At 34.7% G+C, this 15,599-nt stretch overlaps 1 protein-coding gene and 1 long non-coding RNA gene across 2 annotated transcripts; one reads left to right on the top strand and one right to left on the bottom strand.

Annotated features, from left to right (window-relative positions):
• Nucleotides 1–732: 732 nt before the first annotated feature.
• Nucleotides 733–6,640, top strand: LOC114311469 (protein FAR1-RELATED SEQUENCE 5). The gene is made up of 5 exons (XM_082881456.1): nt 733–763; nt 952–1,068; nt 3,795–5,913; nt 6,014–6,312; nt 6,618–6,640. The coding sequence occupies exons 1-5, from the start codon at nt 733–735 to the stop codon at nt 6,638–6,640; spliced, it is 2,589 nt and encodes an 862-aa protein (XP_082737582.1).
• Nucleotides 6,641–14,402: 7,762 nt separating this feature from the next.
• Nucleotides 14,403–14,886, bottom strand: LOC145795498 (uncharacterized). The gene is made up of 3 exons (XR_014336530.1): nt 14,701–14,886; nt 14,568–14,619; nt 14,403–14,474 (listed from the first exon to the last, which is right to left on the bottom strand). It is a non-coding gene; the product is annotated as an uncharacterized LOC145795498 (long non-coding RNA).
• Nucleotides 14,887–15,599: the final 713 nt, after the last annotated feature.

Genomic DNA, 15,599 nt, shown 5'->3' with positions numbered 1-15,599 from the left:
CTTTTTTAGTAGGTTCTACACAAATTTCATTTCAATATCAAATCTACATTGTTTTTATTGTCCTTGTACATTTTGTTTTTATTCTTTATATGTCATGTGCAATAGTGTTGTACACAAGTTTACTTGCTTGTTTAACTCCAATTTTAGTGTGAAACAAATAACAAACAAATAAAAATATAAAATTTCTGAAACCTCAATAGCATCAGAAATTTCGAGAATTGCTGATAATTCCCCACCTACAACTTTGAGTGTAAAGTCCATGTTTTGCTGTGGCAGAATCATAGGGGGAATTGTAGTATCAAAAATCAAGTGCATAGTAATTTTTCAAAATTTTATATAATTCTTTTTATGATGACATGATAAATATATGAATATTTGCACAAATTTGCGTGATTTATCATGAAGATGACTTCCAAAATGTTGGAAACTAGACTAACATTCCAATAAACCTAGATGAAAATATATACGAAAAAATATTAAAGTGGCATCTTATGGTAAAATTCCAATAACCGAACATTCTTTACTTTATATCATGTTATCCAATTTTTTAGTCACCTATTATTCATCAAAGAGAGTGAAAGAGAACACATTGATTATCTATAAAATAAGTATTAGAAGTACTATGCACACAATAAATAAATAAATAATATAAATAAATAAATAAAATGTGAAAATAAAATAAATTTGAGAGTAGTTTTTAATAGTTTTGCTACTAGGAAAAGTTTTATTGATATGAGAAATAAGTTGAAGATCACCGGTATAGGTAATCCAATGCCGACTCTAGTTTTAACATCAAGTATGATACTTTTCCTATATGGTGAACTGCCAGTCTCCTTGCTGTACTGGTTTACTGTATGGTGAACTGTTCTGGGTTCTGATTTCACGTAGGCTCTGTTGTTTTGAACTGCCATTCTGGTGTTGCTGCTATTTGAGGTGTTTTGTTTGCCTCAGTTTTGGTGTGGCCTCAACTGTTGGCCTTGTCTGGTTCTGCTAATCCAGCTTCTGCTTATTCTGGTTTCCTTATCTATACCTTCTCCATCCCTTCGTCTCTAGCGGTTGCATTGGCAGGTGTGTTTTTTAATTTATTTGCTTTTAATTAATAGCAGGGCACTGGCGGGTGTGCTATTTTATTTATTTGTGCTGTCTTTTTTTATTTATTTGTTTATTTTAATTGATAGCAGGGCACTGGCGGGTGTGTTATTTTATTTATTTGTGCTGTCTTTTTTTATTTATTTGTTTCTTTTAATTGATAGCAGGGCACTGGCGGGTGTGCTATTTTATTTATTTGTGCTGTCTTTTTTTATTTATTTGTTTATTTTAATTGATAGCAGGGCACTGGCGGGTGTGCTATTTTATTTATTTGTGCTGTCTTTTTTTATTTATTTGTTTCTTTTAATTGATAGCAGGGCACTGGCGGGTGTGCTATTTTATTTATTTGTGCTGTCTTTTTTTATTTATTTGTTTATTTTAATTGATAGCAGGGCACTGGCGGGTGTGCTATTTTATTTATTTGTGCTGTCTTTTTTTATTTATTTGTTTCTTTTAATTGATAGCAGGGCACTGGCGGGTGTGCTATTTTATTTATTTGTGCTGTCTTTTTTTATTTATTTGTGCTGTCTTTTTTATTTATTTGTTTATTTTAATTGATAGCAGGGCATTGGTGGGTGTGCTATTGAATTTATTTGTGCTGTCTTTTTTATTTATTTGTTTATTTTAATTGATAGCAGGGCACTGGCAGGTGTGCTTTTATTTTGTTTGTTTATTTTAATTGATAGTAGGATATTTGTGGGTGTACTGTCTTTTTTTTAGAGGGAGATGATGTCACAAGAGAAAGATTGAATTCATTTTTGGTTGAACTCAAATTTGTTGAATGACATGTAAATGTCTGGAAATTCTGAACTGATACTTTTGCTTCCCACCCACAACAAAAATAAGCATAATTTTGAGGGACTAGAGAAATGTACATGTTTGAAAAGAAAGAACTCTAGGGCAAATACATCACAAGAGAGTCTGGTTCAAGTAAATTCATTAATTTTGATAGACATTTGAAAATTCTATACTGAGATTTTTGCCTACAGCCACCCATCACAGACGAAGCATGAATCCTCTAGAGTGTTTATTTTATTTTATTTTCAAGTGATTCTACATATATAATAATTGCTTCCAAAATTGTGTTGTAAGTAGTAGAGAGAATAAGGTATGGAGGGGATGTAAAATGAGAAGAGAAATAGTTGTAGTCCTATTTAAACCCTCTTTAGGGATAACAAACGAGCTGAACAGTTGATTGTTATAACTTGCTTTGATAACTTTAGCAAATTTTAAAATTTGTTCAACTTTGGTTCGTTAAATTTTCGAGTCGATATCAAATGAGTTTTTGCTCAAGCCGACCTGAAGTAGTTTGGTAGTTTTAGATTCATCAAACAGAGTCGAACAAGCAATTGACTATTCAAGTTTGGCTTATTTACTTAACGAACTGAGCTCGAATGAGTTTTTAATGAGCTGAACATAAGTCGAGCTCAAGTTGTTTGGTTCGTTTATCACTCCTAAAGTTGTTGAAAAAGTTGCTAATGGTTGGCGGATGGCGGTAGCTGGCAACAATGGTTGGTAGTGGTAAGGTGGGACAAATAGGTGACACGTGTATAATTAGGTGATATTTAGACAAGTAATTAGAAAAGTACGTGACATGTGTACAGATAAATAACATTTGAACATATAGATAAAATTTGCCCCTATGTTTATGTGTGTTGTAATTATAAGAACTCTCTCGATTCTTATTTACTTGGAATGGTGATCCATAAATATATGGGTCCCTCTTATTTTCATAATTAATAGATCTATAAGATGAAAGATTATATCTATAGTATTTTTGAAAATTCTCATTTTGATTTGGTAATGAATATACTTCGTAGTCGTTTTGTTTTTTGTAATGAATTAATAGGTCTTTTTCATATGAATTCTCTTTGTATAAATATTGATTTTGAATTGTACGATATTGATTGATTTTATTTTTCCATTTTGCTGCTATTAATCTAGACCATCTAATTTGAGATAAATGGTATTGACAATGACCTTTTAACCAGTTTTTCCATTGATTTAGTCCAGAATTCCGAAGTTTCTTAGGTCTTAATTCATAATGAATTATTCCTTGTTTTCCAAAATAATCTTTTATTGAAGTCTTAAGAAAAAAAGACGTTCCGTGATATTGAAGAATAGATCTTAACTTGTACAAGGAGGATAAGTCAAAAAAATTCTGTGAATTCTAATTACTAACATTATATATAGTCGAAATAAAATTCATTTTATTTTTATTTGTTTTATTAATTCTTTGCTATAAAGTTATAAGTTTGATTAGTTATTTGCTATAAGTTGGACAGTGTATAACATTATTCTTGCAGGTGTGTTTTAGAGCAATCCAAATACCTAAAAATAACCTAAGTCAATTAAGAAAAATACCAAAGAACCCAAATGAATTGCCTTAATGAGTCTCCATATATTTTTATTTATTTGCCTTTTTCCTTTTCTTTGTTTCTATTTTATTGTGTTTCTATTGATCAACCAATATTTTGATTGTTGATTACAGAATCATTCTCTATTTATTTTGATTTTCAATAACTATGTCATTAATGGCAAGTTATTGAATGTTTTCAATAACTATGTCATTAAATCTATGTACATTATTCTACTATTGTTTTTGTCTGTTATTTGCTCTTTTACAAAATTCTCTTATGTGATTTTAGGAATTTTCATTAATTTTATAAGATAATGTTATTCTTTTCGTATTGTTTTTGATGTAGTTATCATGGATCCTTTTGGATGTACCCAATTTGAGCGCAAGCTTGAAGATGATGAAGTTTGTGGGAATAAAGAAGAATTAAGTTCCCATGCAAATGACCCTATTCAAAGTTTAACCAAGAATGATGTTCTTGAAATGCAATTCAATTCAGAAGAGGATGCCAATGATTTCTATAATCAATATGCTAAAGTTGTGGGATTTAGCATTAGGAAAGACACGCGAACAATGCAGGCAACAAAGGTTCTTAGTAGAAAATGGGTATGCTCAAGGCAAGGCCAAAGAGCAAAGCAACACTTGGCCCGTATTGATCGAAAAAGAGCTGCCAGGGCATTGACTAGAGTTGGTTGTGATGCTCATTTCCGCATAAGGTACAATCTGGATGTAGGCAAATACATTGTCACTCACTTTAACATGGAACATAACCATCCATTGGCAACATCACCATGTGTGCCATTTCTTCGGTCGCATAGGTTTGTAAAGATCCCCGACAAAGCTCAAGTAAAGACTTTGCACGATGTTGGTGTCAAGACAAGCCAGATAATGGATTTGTTGGTGCAACAATCTGGGTCTTTCGCGAACGTGGGCTTTATTCACAAGGATTTGCACAATTATATTCAAGCCGAGCGCAAAGTAGAAATGAAGGTTGGTGATGCGGAGTGTGCTTTGGCTTACTTATGTGCAAAAGCTAATGCTGACCCTTACTTCTTTTACAAGTATGACAAGGATCAAGAGAATCGGCTTGACAAATTGTTTTGGGCAGATTCAAGGTCTCGCCTAGACTATGCTGCATTTGGTGACATGTTGGTCTTCGATACAACTTATAAAACGAATGCATATAACAAACCTTTTGTTATTTTCGCCGGGGTCAATAACCATTTTGAAACCACCATATTTGCATGCAGCTTGCTTGTTAATGAGACAATTGCAATATACACATGGGTTTTGCAGAAGTTGTTAGAGGCCATGGATAACAAAAGACCGGTGTCAGTGTTGACAGATGGGGATATGGCCATGCGTGAGGCAATACAAAAAGTCTTTCCGAGTGCCAAGGATCGTCTATGTAATTGGCATATGCACAGAAATGCCAAGCGAAATGTTCGAGTTGATGGATTCGAGGGACATTTCAAGAATCTCATGGATCTTGATGCGAATGAGGTTGTACTTGAGGAAGCTTGGAGTAAGATGGTTAGAAAATATGGCCTTCAAAATAACAAGTGGGTATCAGACACCTACAACAACAAAGGCATGTGGGCTCAGTTATATTTGCGTGGTCATTTTTTTGCTGGAATGAAGAGCAGTCAGCGTTGTGAGGGTATGCATGCTTTTTTCAATGAGCGCCTCAAACGAAAATTGAAACTATTCGAATTTGTTAGATGTTTTGACATGGCCCTTTATCGGTTACGGAACAAAGAAGCGGATGCCGAGGCAAAAACTGACAACAGTGATCCTTGTCTTACCACAGCACTTCAGCCTCTAGAGAAACATGCAGCAACCATCTTTACCAGACGTTTGTTCTTAATGTTCCGTAATGAAATAATTGAGGAAGCATTGTTGATTTTTGATGGAAGGAAAGAGGAGTTCGATCATCGCATATACAAATTTTCAAAGTACACTGAATTTGGTTCCACATGGGAAGTGTCATACCATCCCGCAACTAGCATAATGAAATGTAGTTGCAAAAAGTTTGAGTTCTTTGGACTTCCTTGCAGCCATATGATTTCTGTGATGAAATGTGAACATATGACTGAAATTCCCCCAGGTTGTGTGATGCATCGTTGGACAAAGCAAGCAAGAAAGGTTGGTGAACAACATTGCCAAGCCCAATTCTCTAGCACTCTCACACAGGAGACACGCTTTGGGGTTCTTTGCTCCTTTTTTACTGAAATGTGTTACTACGCCTCACAAACATCTGAAGGATTTGAAGAGGCTAGGAATGCATTTTTCACTATGACATGTCGGATGAAGCAGCTTTGCATGGCCAAGGGAACTAATGTTGATGAAGGAAAAAGTTCACTACTGCCATTTGGGGTTGGGGATCCGAAAGTAGTGAACACGAAGGGGAATACTGCGGGATCCTACATGGCTAAACCTCGAAAGCCAAGGCGATGCCAATGTTGTAGGTATACATTATATTGTGCTTTGTGTCTTAATTTTTTTATTGTGAGGTAGTCTTGGCATTTTTGTTCTCTTTAATGATTGGTGATTTACTTGACAATGTAGGGTCGTTGGTCACACGAGGAGAACTTGCCCCCAAAACGATCATAAAACGGGACAAGTGGGTAGCAATTTGTTTGAGGAATACGATGATTATGATCCAATTGGTACTCCCACCCCTTTTACACCGAAGCGTCCCAGGAATAATATGAGGCCATGTAAGATTCACCCTGTGAAGAGACGACTTTTTGTCACTAATGTGGATACGTCTCCAGTGCAGTTGAGCAAGGATGTTAATGACTTGCGTAGTTGCGATGCACAAGTTGTCCAAAATTCTGCGTTCACTGATGCGGATACGTCTCTAGGTGATTACTTTTATGGCATCTTTTCAGTTCAAATTATGTTCATTTTGTTTACATTTGCTTTGCAAATTTTATGTGTGGCTGCTTAATTCTAATTTCTTGATATGCCAAGATAGATTTTAGCTAGAACATTTAGATGTCATAACTGATTATGATGTTTACAACTTGATTATGGAAATAAATAATTTACGAACAGAAAATGACAAAAGAGTGTGTAATGACCAATATATCAAAATTCAATTTGTTATGATTTGAATCATAGATTTCAAGTGAACAAACCTTAATGACAATATAATTTGTTTTTGCAGGTGTTGCTGTGGGTAATAGTTGATATGATCGAGCGGGTGATATTGGAAGCTAAACTAAGATTTTTTTTTTAAATTTTTTTTTGAGGACTTAAATCTGTTAGTATTTTGAATAAATACTCTTAAATGATGGTTGATGGATATTTGTTTTGCTGTATGGAAGTTCATATTTTGTATGCACACTTCTTTTTTTCCTTGAAGAAAGAATTTTGTAAGGAATTATCATTCACCAAACGAAGTTGTAAGAAATCCTACACTGCCTTGCAATAGTAACTTGCTTTTCAATATTGTTGATCTTCCGTCCAGGTTCATCAAAAGACACTTCAAGATGTATATATGTGTGTGGTTTTAATATCGTTGATGGATCAATTCTTTAAGATGTGTATATGTGTAAGGTTTTAATATAAATTTTAGACCACAGTTGCACTAGCAAAGGCTATAAAGCCATTTTGTTTAGTGTTTTTGCTCATTTTCGAAGCAAATGCACAACAGCAAGTGCATATAGAAAATTGAAGGTCATTATTCGATCATTTTTTCCCATAAAATATTCTCTTGAAAATGGCCAAACTGTCATTTGGTATCACACACTGTATTGTTCTAATTTATAGAAGTAGCTGCCTCTGCCATTCTTGATAGCAGATTTTGCGAAGTATGTGAATTTACTCTTGACTGGGAATTTGTTAAATGTGTTTTTGTTATCCATATTTTATCTCTTTTACGTTTATTTTAGGTATGGGATACATATAATTATTTTGTGAAGTGATTGAGATAATATAGCCACGGAAAATTAGAGAAGCCTGAATTGTGATATCTTTTTTGGTTCTTGAATTTGTTAAGGAAAGGAAAAAGTTAATTTAAAAAAAAAAATGAGAAGCAAAAATTTCTTACTGGGGTTTGGTTGGGCTGGGTTTAGGGTTGCTAACGAATTGAAATTTATTATTAATATAAGTATTATTATATATTTTAATAATAATTTTGTATTTTTTTAATTTTAATAAGTAAATTAATTTAAATTTAATTCATTTTTAAGTTCGAGTTTGAACTTGGCTCGTTTATGTAATTGAGCGAGCTCGAGTTCAACAAATATTTGACGTGCTGAGCTTGAGTTCGATTTTTGAAGCTCGACTAAAACTTGCTCAAGCTCGAGTTCGACTAATTCTTAATAAACGAGCTTAAACATTGAAAATTTTGATTTGGTTTGTTTGCAACCTAGTTGGGTTTCAAGGAAGAATGCATAGGAATTTTTCAAAACATTATTTTTCTTGCATGGTTCCTAGAGAAAAATGAATAGACACAAGCTAAAACATTTTGGTATTGTTTTATTTTAATGTTTTGTATTCTCGAAAATAGAAAAAAACGAAAACGGACAACCATTTTTTTTTTTTTTGAAGTATACTTTTTATAAGAAACTTTAATGTTGTTATTTGAATTTTTCAAAACTGTTTTTGCATAATAGTAAAAATGATTAGTTTTATTTTTGAAATCATGAAAAATAAACGCCGCCCAATGTCCTACCCTAACGGTACTATGACGTCGCTATGATATTTAGCGACGCTTTTGAAACGCCGTCATAGATATTTATACATTTTAAAAATCCAACCGTTGGGGCTGGGATATAGGGACGTTTAAAAAACGCTGCCATAGCCTTTTCTTTTCTTTTTAATTGTGCTAAGCTTGACATTTAAATATAGCGATAGATATTTATACCTGTCATAAACGATTATTAAGAACTAATAATTGATGTATATTAAATTAATAAATAAACTAAAGCTTGAAAGCAAAATTCATGTTCAAATTAAAAAAAAAAAAAAAAAAACAATGCATTGCATACCCAAGAATAGAAACAATTCATGTTCAAATTTTAAATACATCAATTAAAATCAAAGTCGTCTTTGTTCGCTCCCACAACCTTATCCACTATCTTTCCTTCTTTCAGGATCACAAAAGTCGTATAGCCTTTACTTCCATTTCAATTCACCCCTAGCTCTGAGTTCTGCACAAGGTAGCACACTTGAGAATATAATTTTATAACAAAGGTTGAGTTATAAACTCAAAGTTCACGAGTTTAAGAAATGCGATAACGTCATTGATTGTACAAACTTATGAAAAATAAAAAAGAATAGAGCATCACCAGCTTTATATTGCGCGATATCACCAACAATAGGAGCTGAATTATGCTTGTATATCACAAGATCAAGTAACAAGTGAGCCATATGCAAATAGTCAAACTACATGCCAAAAGTAGTGAGTACGTAAAAACATCACACATTATAAAATTAGTCTTCATAAAACATAAGATACTGATAAGTGGACAGTTGGGTATAAATGTAAGTACCTTGATTACACCCGAAGGCAAAGGTTTCCCTTGCATATATTTGATGACGAAAAGACCACAATCATAGCTATAGGAATGAGTGAAGTTGTAACAATAGAGTCAACGAACTTAGAGATTATAACATTAATGCTTATTTAAAAATCAAGAACGATAATGTAGTGTATTACTTGTTGTCTTGGCGTGGCATGTCTTCCAACCATTGAAATGCAAACGAACTAACATCTTGAACGTAATCTTCTCCATTCGCAGAACGTTAGCACATTCCTAAGTGTGCCGAAACTAAACACTCACGTCCTAATGCATGGACAACTGTAATTCACTCCACATAAGCACATAAACACATAAGCACTTACGAACTTCATTTCCGGATAATGATAGTCCCAAGGCGTTACTAGAGTTCCGGTTAGAAATAGCATTGATCAAGTGCTTTTCCAACAAGACTCCCAGAAACTCAAGGATCCAATCAACATCCCAGAAATTAAATCCCATACCCACATAGTCACATAAGCATGTTATCAATTAAGCACATAGCATATGATACTACATCTAAGTCTCTATCAAGCGAGACAAACCCATTGTGATCCTAATCACTTCCCACGTACCCAAAGTATTCGAACCCGGTACGCTCTGATACCAAGTTGTAATGCCCTCAAAATAATAACAACAAACCCATCAGATAAGACATGCATTTACATTTAAACTAACCGCATTCCTTTATTCGTTCGAATTCCATTACATAAGTATTACATGTTAACCTCATAACAAAATGCCCTACGGGCTTACAGCTTTCCAAGTTAACACTTGGTTACAACAAAGAATTCTAACTCGTTTACACATTAAGCCCTTGGCTTGAAATTACATGTAATACATCAAAAGTAAAACGACAAAACTATGCCCGCCACTAGCCTCCCAGCTATGTCCTTGGAGGTGGCATGCTTCCTGTACCTGAAAATGATATTCCCATATAGGGTGAGCCACAGCCCAGTAGAAATACACTAAACCAACCATGGACAATGACTAAAACATTAGCAAATGATAGTTGGTCAACACTGATTCAATCACATAAATTACATATTTATGTCAACGACTTACAAGTCCCAATTACTTTTCATTTTCCCTTTTTCAACAGATAAGCATGCTAGCTCTATCATCATTTCCACAGATATGTATAAAAACTATATCTCACATTCAGATAAGCATAAAAGCTATATCCACATTCTCAACAGATATGTATATCAACAATATCCACAGATAAGCATACAAGCTGTATCCACACTCTACAACAGATATGTATATCAACAATATCCACAGATAAGCATACAAGCTGTATCCACACTTCACTTCACAAAGATAAGCATATGAGCTCTATCTTCACTTCTCTAGACAAGCATATGAGCTCTGTCTACGGAGTACATCCCCTATCTCCTCCAAATACCTATCCGGTTTAGAGGTACATCCCCTATCTTCCCCTAAACCGCGGAGTACATCCCCTATCTCCTCCTCTACACATAACGTATATAAACACATTGGTTCTATATACAATCACACAATACAAACAATTAATGTATTCTAGCAACTGTCAAGTTCCATAACACATTCCATTGATTAGTTTCAGTTTGCCTAATCAACATACATTGTCTACAACAATCACGACTATCCTCCACCGATAGCCCAAAGCAGTTATTTCTAAAACAGAAAATAAATGCACAAATGGATATTCAATCAACATTTCATTTCCTCATTTCTCATCAATTAATTATCCCAATTAATTAAACAATGTAATTAGGCCATTTTCCATAATTACCATTTCAACCCTTAGGTCCCATTTTCTTCAATGATTCAGCAATCATTCCATTTTTTCATGCTAAACATGCATCTAGGTTTATTATGAATAAAACCCCAACTTTTGTATAATTGCACAAAAGCCCCAAACTTTCACAAAATTACCAAACCAAGCCCAACATCTCGAAATACCAAAATTTAAAGACAAAACCCATAGAGAGGAGTAGGTTATCCCTACCTCAAATTCGGAGTCCCAAAGGAGAAGACGACAAAACCCAACGTGCTCCAAAACCCGAGATTTTCAGATTAAAATGAAGCCCTCGACGATCAACAACTTTTTTGTAAAGGCCAAAGGTGAGTAAATCACTCCTACTAGATCAAAACCTAGAGAGAAGGTAGAGTCTAGAGTGAGAGGCTCAACAATGGTGATTTTGGAAAAGTAAGAGAGAGAAGAGAAAGTGAAAAAGTGATTTGAAAAGTCACAATTTCGGGACTTTAACCCAGGTCTCCGCTCGAGCGTAAAACACCCCGCTCGAGCGTACACTCACAGACTTCCGCTCGAGCGGCCAACCTCCCGCTCGAGCGCAGAATGCACTCGCCCAGCACTTTTGCAGAACCAGGCCTCCGCTCGAGCTCCCAACCCTACGCTCGAGCTCACAACACTGCACAACAAGATACTGGATGGATGTATCCCCCGCTCGAGCGCCAACACCTCCGCTCGAGCGGACAGGCCAAAAATCTGGGCAACTAGTTTTGGTTTCTAAACTCAACCAACCTGTAACAAACCCGCTCAACACATCCTATAACTCAAATACAAAGTAAGAAAGGATGTAAACAAGATAATAAACAACTACCAACATCCACGGACACATGTCCGGATCACTGTACAACAAGGGTAAACCCGGGATCGCTATAGTATCTGTAAATTCCAAAATAATCTTCTACTATATCTTTCATTGTGTCATCAGAAGGTTGACACAAAATCTTTTGCTGCATATTCAATTTTAACATATAAATAACTTGTGCCTAAATAAAAAAAGTCTTTAGGTATGGCTAATACTTACCGATACATGGGTCGGAAAGTACCAAACCTTGTGATCCTTATTTGGAAACTTTTTCCTTTGTTTATTTGTCAATTTCACAACAATGAGATTTATAATCTGCAGTGCAAAATATATGAAATTTATGAATAGGCAAAGTAAAGTAACTTGGATGATGGAATGGTAGCAAATAAAATAGGAGAAGGAGAAAAGTCTTACACACGAGGATATCCACTGATATGGTTTCAAGGACCACAATTCCTTCCGTGTGGCAGATTGCGCTTCCACGTAGTGCAGTTTCATCCGTACAAGATATTCCCTAGCACATGGATAACTATGTGAGTTAGAAGGTATAGTACTTCATACATAACAAGTTAAAGGTAGTCAAATTGTACCCTTCTGAAAGAGATTCATCAAATGCATGTCATAGAACGAGACTGTCATAGTCATTTAATGGGTCTGGCAAAGGCACGGATGACTTGTAAAGGTATTGAGAAGAATAGTGCATAAAACAAATCAAGCTTGGTTAGTGTATGTTCATGAAGATGGTTAGTGTATGTTAGCGCAAAATAACCACATATACAAAAGATACTATAATAGTTAGTTCCAAACCTTTGGGATTTCAGGAACAACATTACCCCCAAGTTGATCAAGTAAATTATCAAATAGCTGATACAAGTAAAAGAAAAGTAAGAAACAAACACTATTTGTTACACATATATCAAATATGTTTTGAGACACAATCATTTAGTTTACTTCATCGAGATTGTCATGAATATTATTGTCAACGTTGTTGTCAGTTGACGATGGCTTCAATTGTGGTCTTTTCTTCTTTACATCAAATTTCACAAAAGGTGTACGCAACCACTGACTGGCTTTGCAATTCTGGGTCCCTCGAGTCTGAGGACCACGAACAACACTACATGATGATGACATTGTTACAACATTCATTTTGACTGCCTTTGTATCGCTCTTTTTTGCGCGCAATCGCCCCTTTTGTGGAATAGAAATTTGTTCATTATTTAATGCTTTCCCACCAACCAATTTGGCTCGTTTCTTTGCAACTTCCTTTGCATTTGGTGGTGTGAGGATTGGTTTTGTTTTTCTCAAATGCAAAGTTTCCATTGGTTTTTTGTCATTCATATTCCTTATCTCATCCTCGTCTACAAACTTTGAGGAATTGGCTGCAACCTTTTCGATACAACTATCATCGAGACCAACCATTTCAATGTCAATTCGATGCTCCTCATGTAGTTTGCTTGGTGGTGTTTTAACATGTCCACCATCAACTAGAATGCGTCGTTCTAACAACTCAAGAATTTGACCAACTTGGTTCTCCATTTTGACTAGTCGTTGCTCCGCAAGTAGTTTGCTTGGTGGTGTTTTAACTTGTTCTCCATCAACTGGCATGTGTTTTTCTAACAACTCAAGAATTTTTTCAACTTGATTCTCCACTTTGGTTAGACGTTTCTCATCCTCATCTTGCCTTGTGTCCTTGTGGCCTTGGACCAAAAGGGCATGAATTTCAATGACTTGTTTCTCAACTTTAGCCAATCGGGAGTCATCATTCTTGTCAATTCTTCCCTGGCTAAGAGTTACTGCATTGGACTTTTCACCAATGTTAGGCAAAGCCACCTATTCACAGATATACAATAACTTGTTAATGTCACAGGTGTAATGTAAATTGAGCTATAATTATAAAAAGTCATGTGTTGTAAATATTTACCTCAACATTTAAATATCCTCCCAAAGCTTTAATTTGATTCAAACCCTGCTTAATTTCTGAATTGCCCCAATAGGATAAGCGAGGAATGGAGTTGGAAGTAGCCACCAACTCCCTTTTGCGAGCAAATTGTTCTAAGTAAAATAACTACATGGGAAAAAAAATAAAAAAAAAGAAGTCATTTTAATGTGTGTTAGACAATATAAAATAAAAAATAATAGATGAAATAATTACACATCAAGGGGAAGTACCATTAGAAGAAGCAAACAGCCGCACATAGCAGACCGCTCTTTGACCTTGGCAATAGCAATGCGGTCGACAAGAAAATCAAGGGTGTGCTTTGCCCAATTGAATTGACTGATGGACTCAACATTTTTAACCATTTTAATGAATGATTGGTGTACGCCTGCCTTTGTGGTGGGGCACAAGAGGGCTCCAATGATCTATAAGACAAATTTCCTTTTAAATTCAGTTCCAGCATCTTTTGTTTCAAGCAGATAAGATTTCAAAGATGTGAACGGAACAAATTTATTCTTCATCGCAAGCTCATCACATAGGTTTGTAATTTCATCTACGGACTCTGTTAACTTCACAGGTAGACCATTGGAAGGTAATCCCATCAACTCATGAACATCTTCTACGGTGAGAAGCATTCGAAGACCGTGGACATTCAATGAATGAGTTGAAGGATCAAAGTTCTGAACTAACCAATGACACAAGTCATGATCTATGTGCGTGCACCTAAGGCTTAGGATGCCATGAAACCCTATATCACTCACTGCTTGCTGTTGTGCTTTGTCCAACCTTCTAATAATCTTACAAATTGATGTAAGCTCAATCCGGGTTTGAATTTTTACTTTTGGAGGCTTTTGTTGGACCACAGTTTTTAATTGGGCATATTGTTCAAATTGCAGCTTTCCCATTTGTATATACTTATTTTTTTCTTCTTCAGGAAGTTGATTCCATTTGTCCCCAATATCCTACATTACATGCATAGAATCATATGAACAATTACATACAAGCTTACAAGTACAAAAGGAATACTACAAACAACAAGAATACGTTGCACTTACCTTCACGTCTACTTTCATTTGGGTTTTTTTTAACTCCATTGATTGTTCTTGGCTATAAACATATGAAAATGAATATAAGAATTCGTATAATGGAAAATATATATCTACATACAAATAGATATTAACGAAATACCAAAAGAAAATGAATGGAGTGATCGGGCGCTTTGGAGGATCAGTCGGCTTATCCATTAGGCTTCAATCAGAATTCCTTGTAAAGAAAGACAAGAAAAATAAACTCATAATATCTTTGATTAGGAAAAAAAACAAACAAACAAAAATCTTAAAGGTTATAGTACATTCATCAAATGCACGACATGCACACATGAATGGATTTGTTTATAATAATGTAGTTAACAAAGACTATGTTTCCAATGTAAAAAGGAAAGGCACTAAAAAAAATTCTAATCATAAACAAAAAATGATACCCCAGTAGCTTAGGTCACATTACCATAAAAAATAGATTAAAGAAGTTAATTTTTTTGGACAAAATTTGTAATTTGGTAAGGAAATTTTTTTGTCGCAAAAAGGAGCCAAATATTTTGGCACCATACGAATTGATAATAAAAACGACATTGTTTTTTATTATATTTTTGGGACTATTGTAGAAAAAAATAAAAAACGATGTCATGGTTATGTATAGCTCCTTTGCTCCTTCAAGTCTCACTTTAGGTGTATAGTCAGAAGGTTGAATATCTTTATTAACTGGTTTTACTTGCTTTGGTTTTAGCTATGTTGTGGTTCACTTTCCCATATTTTATCTTGCTAATTTTTTTTTTATTCTCTGCATGGGTTTGGGGATGGCTTGAACCACATAAAGCACTTGAAAATTATAAATGTTTAGGAAAGCAATTTGTTTTTAGAATACAAAATACAAGAAATTAGAAAATGGGAGAATGATTTGATACAGTTGTATTCAGTAATATACATACACTAACTAAAGATTTGATGCACTAAGGACCCTTGCATACTGCTATACCCACTGCCACTCACAATTGAATCTTGGGTTGTGAATAGAGCTTCTCTTGTATTAAT

Source organism: Camellia sinensis, chromosome 7 (genome assembly GCF_055761805.1).
Source record: "Camellia sinensis isolate YWXY chromosome 7, ASM5576180v1, whole genome shotgun sequence".
NCBI classification, from domain to species: Eukaryota; Viridiplantae; Streptophyta; class Magnoliopsida; order Ericales; family Theaceae; genus Camellia; species Camellia sinensis.
This window is presented reverse-complemented; position numbering and strand designations above follow the sequence as displayed.

What these genes read in the sequence shown, in the direction of transcription:
- LOC114311469 (XM_082881456.1), top strand. Translation starts at nt 733, where the DNA reads ATGAGAAATAAGTTGAAGATCACCGGTATAG. An exon ending in TCTAGCGGTTGCATTGGCAG is followed by an intron (nt 1,069 to 3,794) that starts GTGTGTTTTTTA and finishes TTTTTGATGTAG; the next exon opens with TTATCATGGATCCTTTTGGA. An exon ending in TGATGCGGATACGTCTCTAG is followed by an intron (nt 6,313 to 6,617) that starts GTGATTACTTTT and finishes TTGTTTTTGCAG; the next exon opens with GTGTTGCTGTGGGTAATAGT.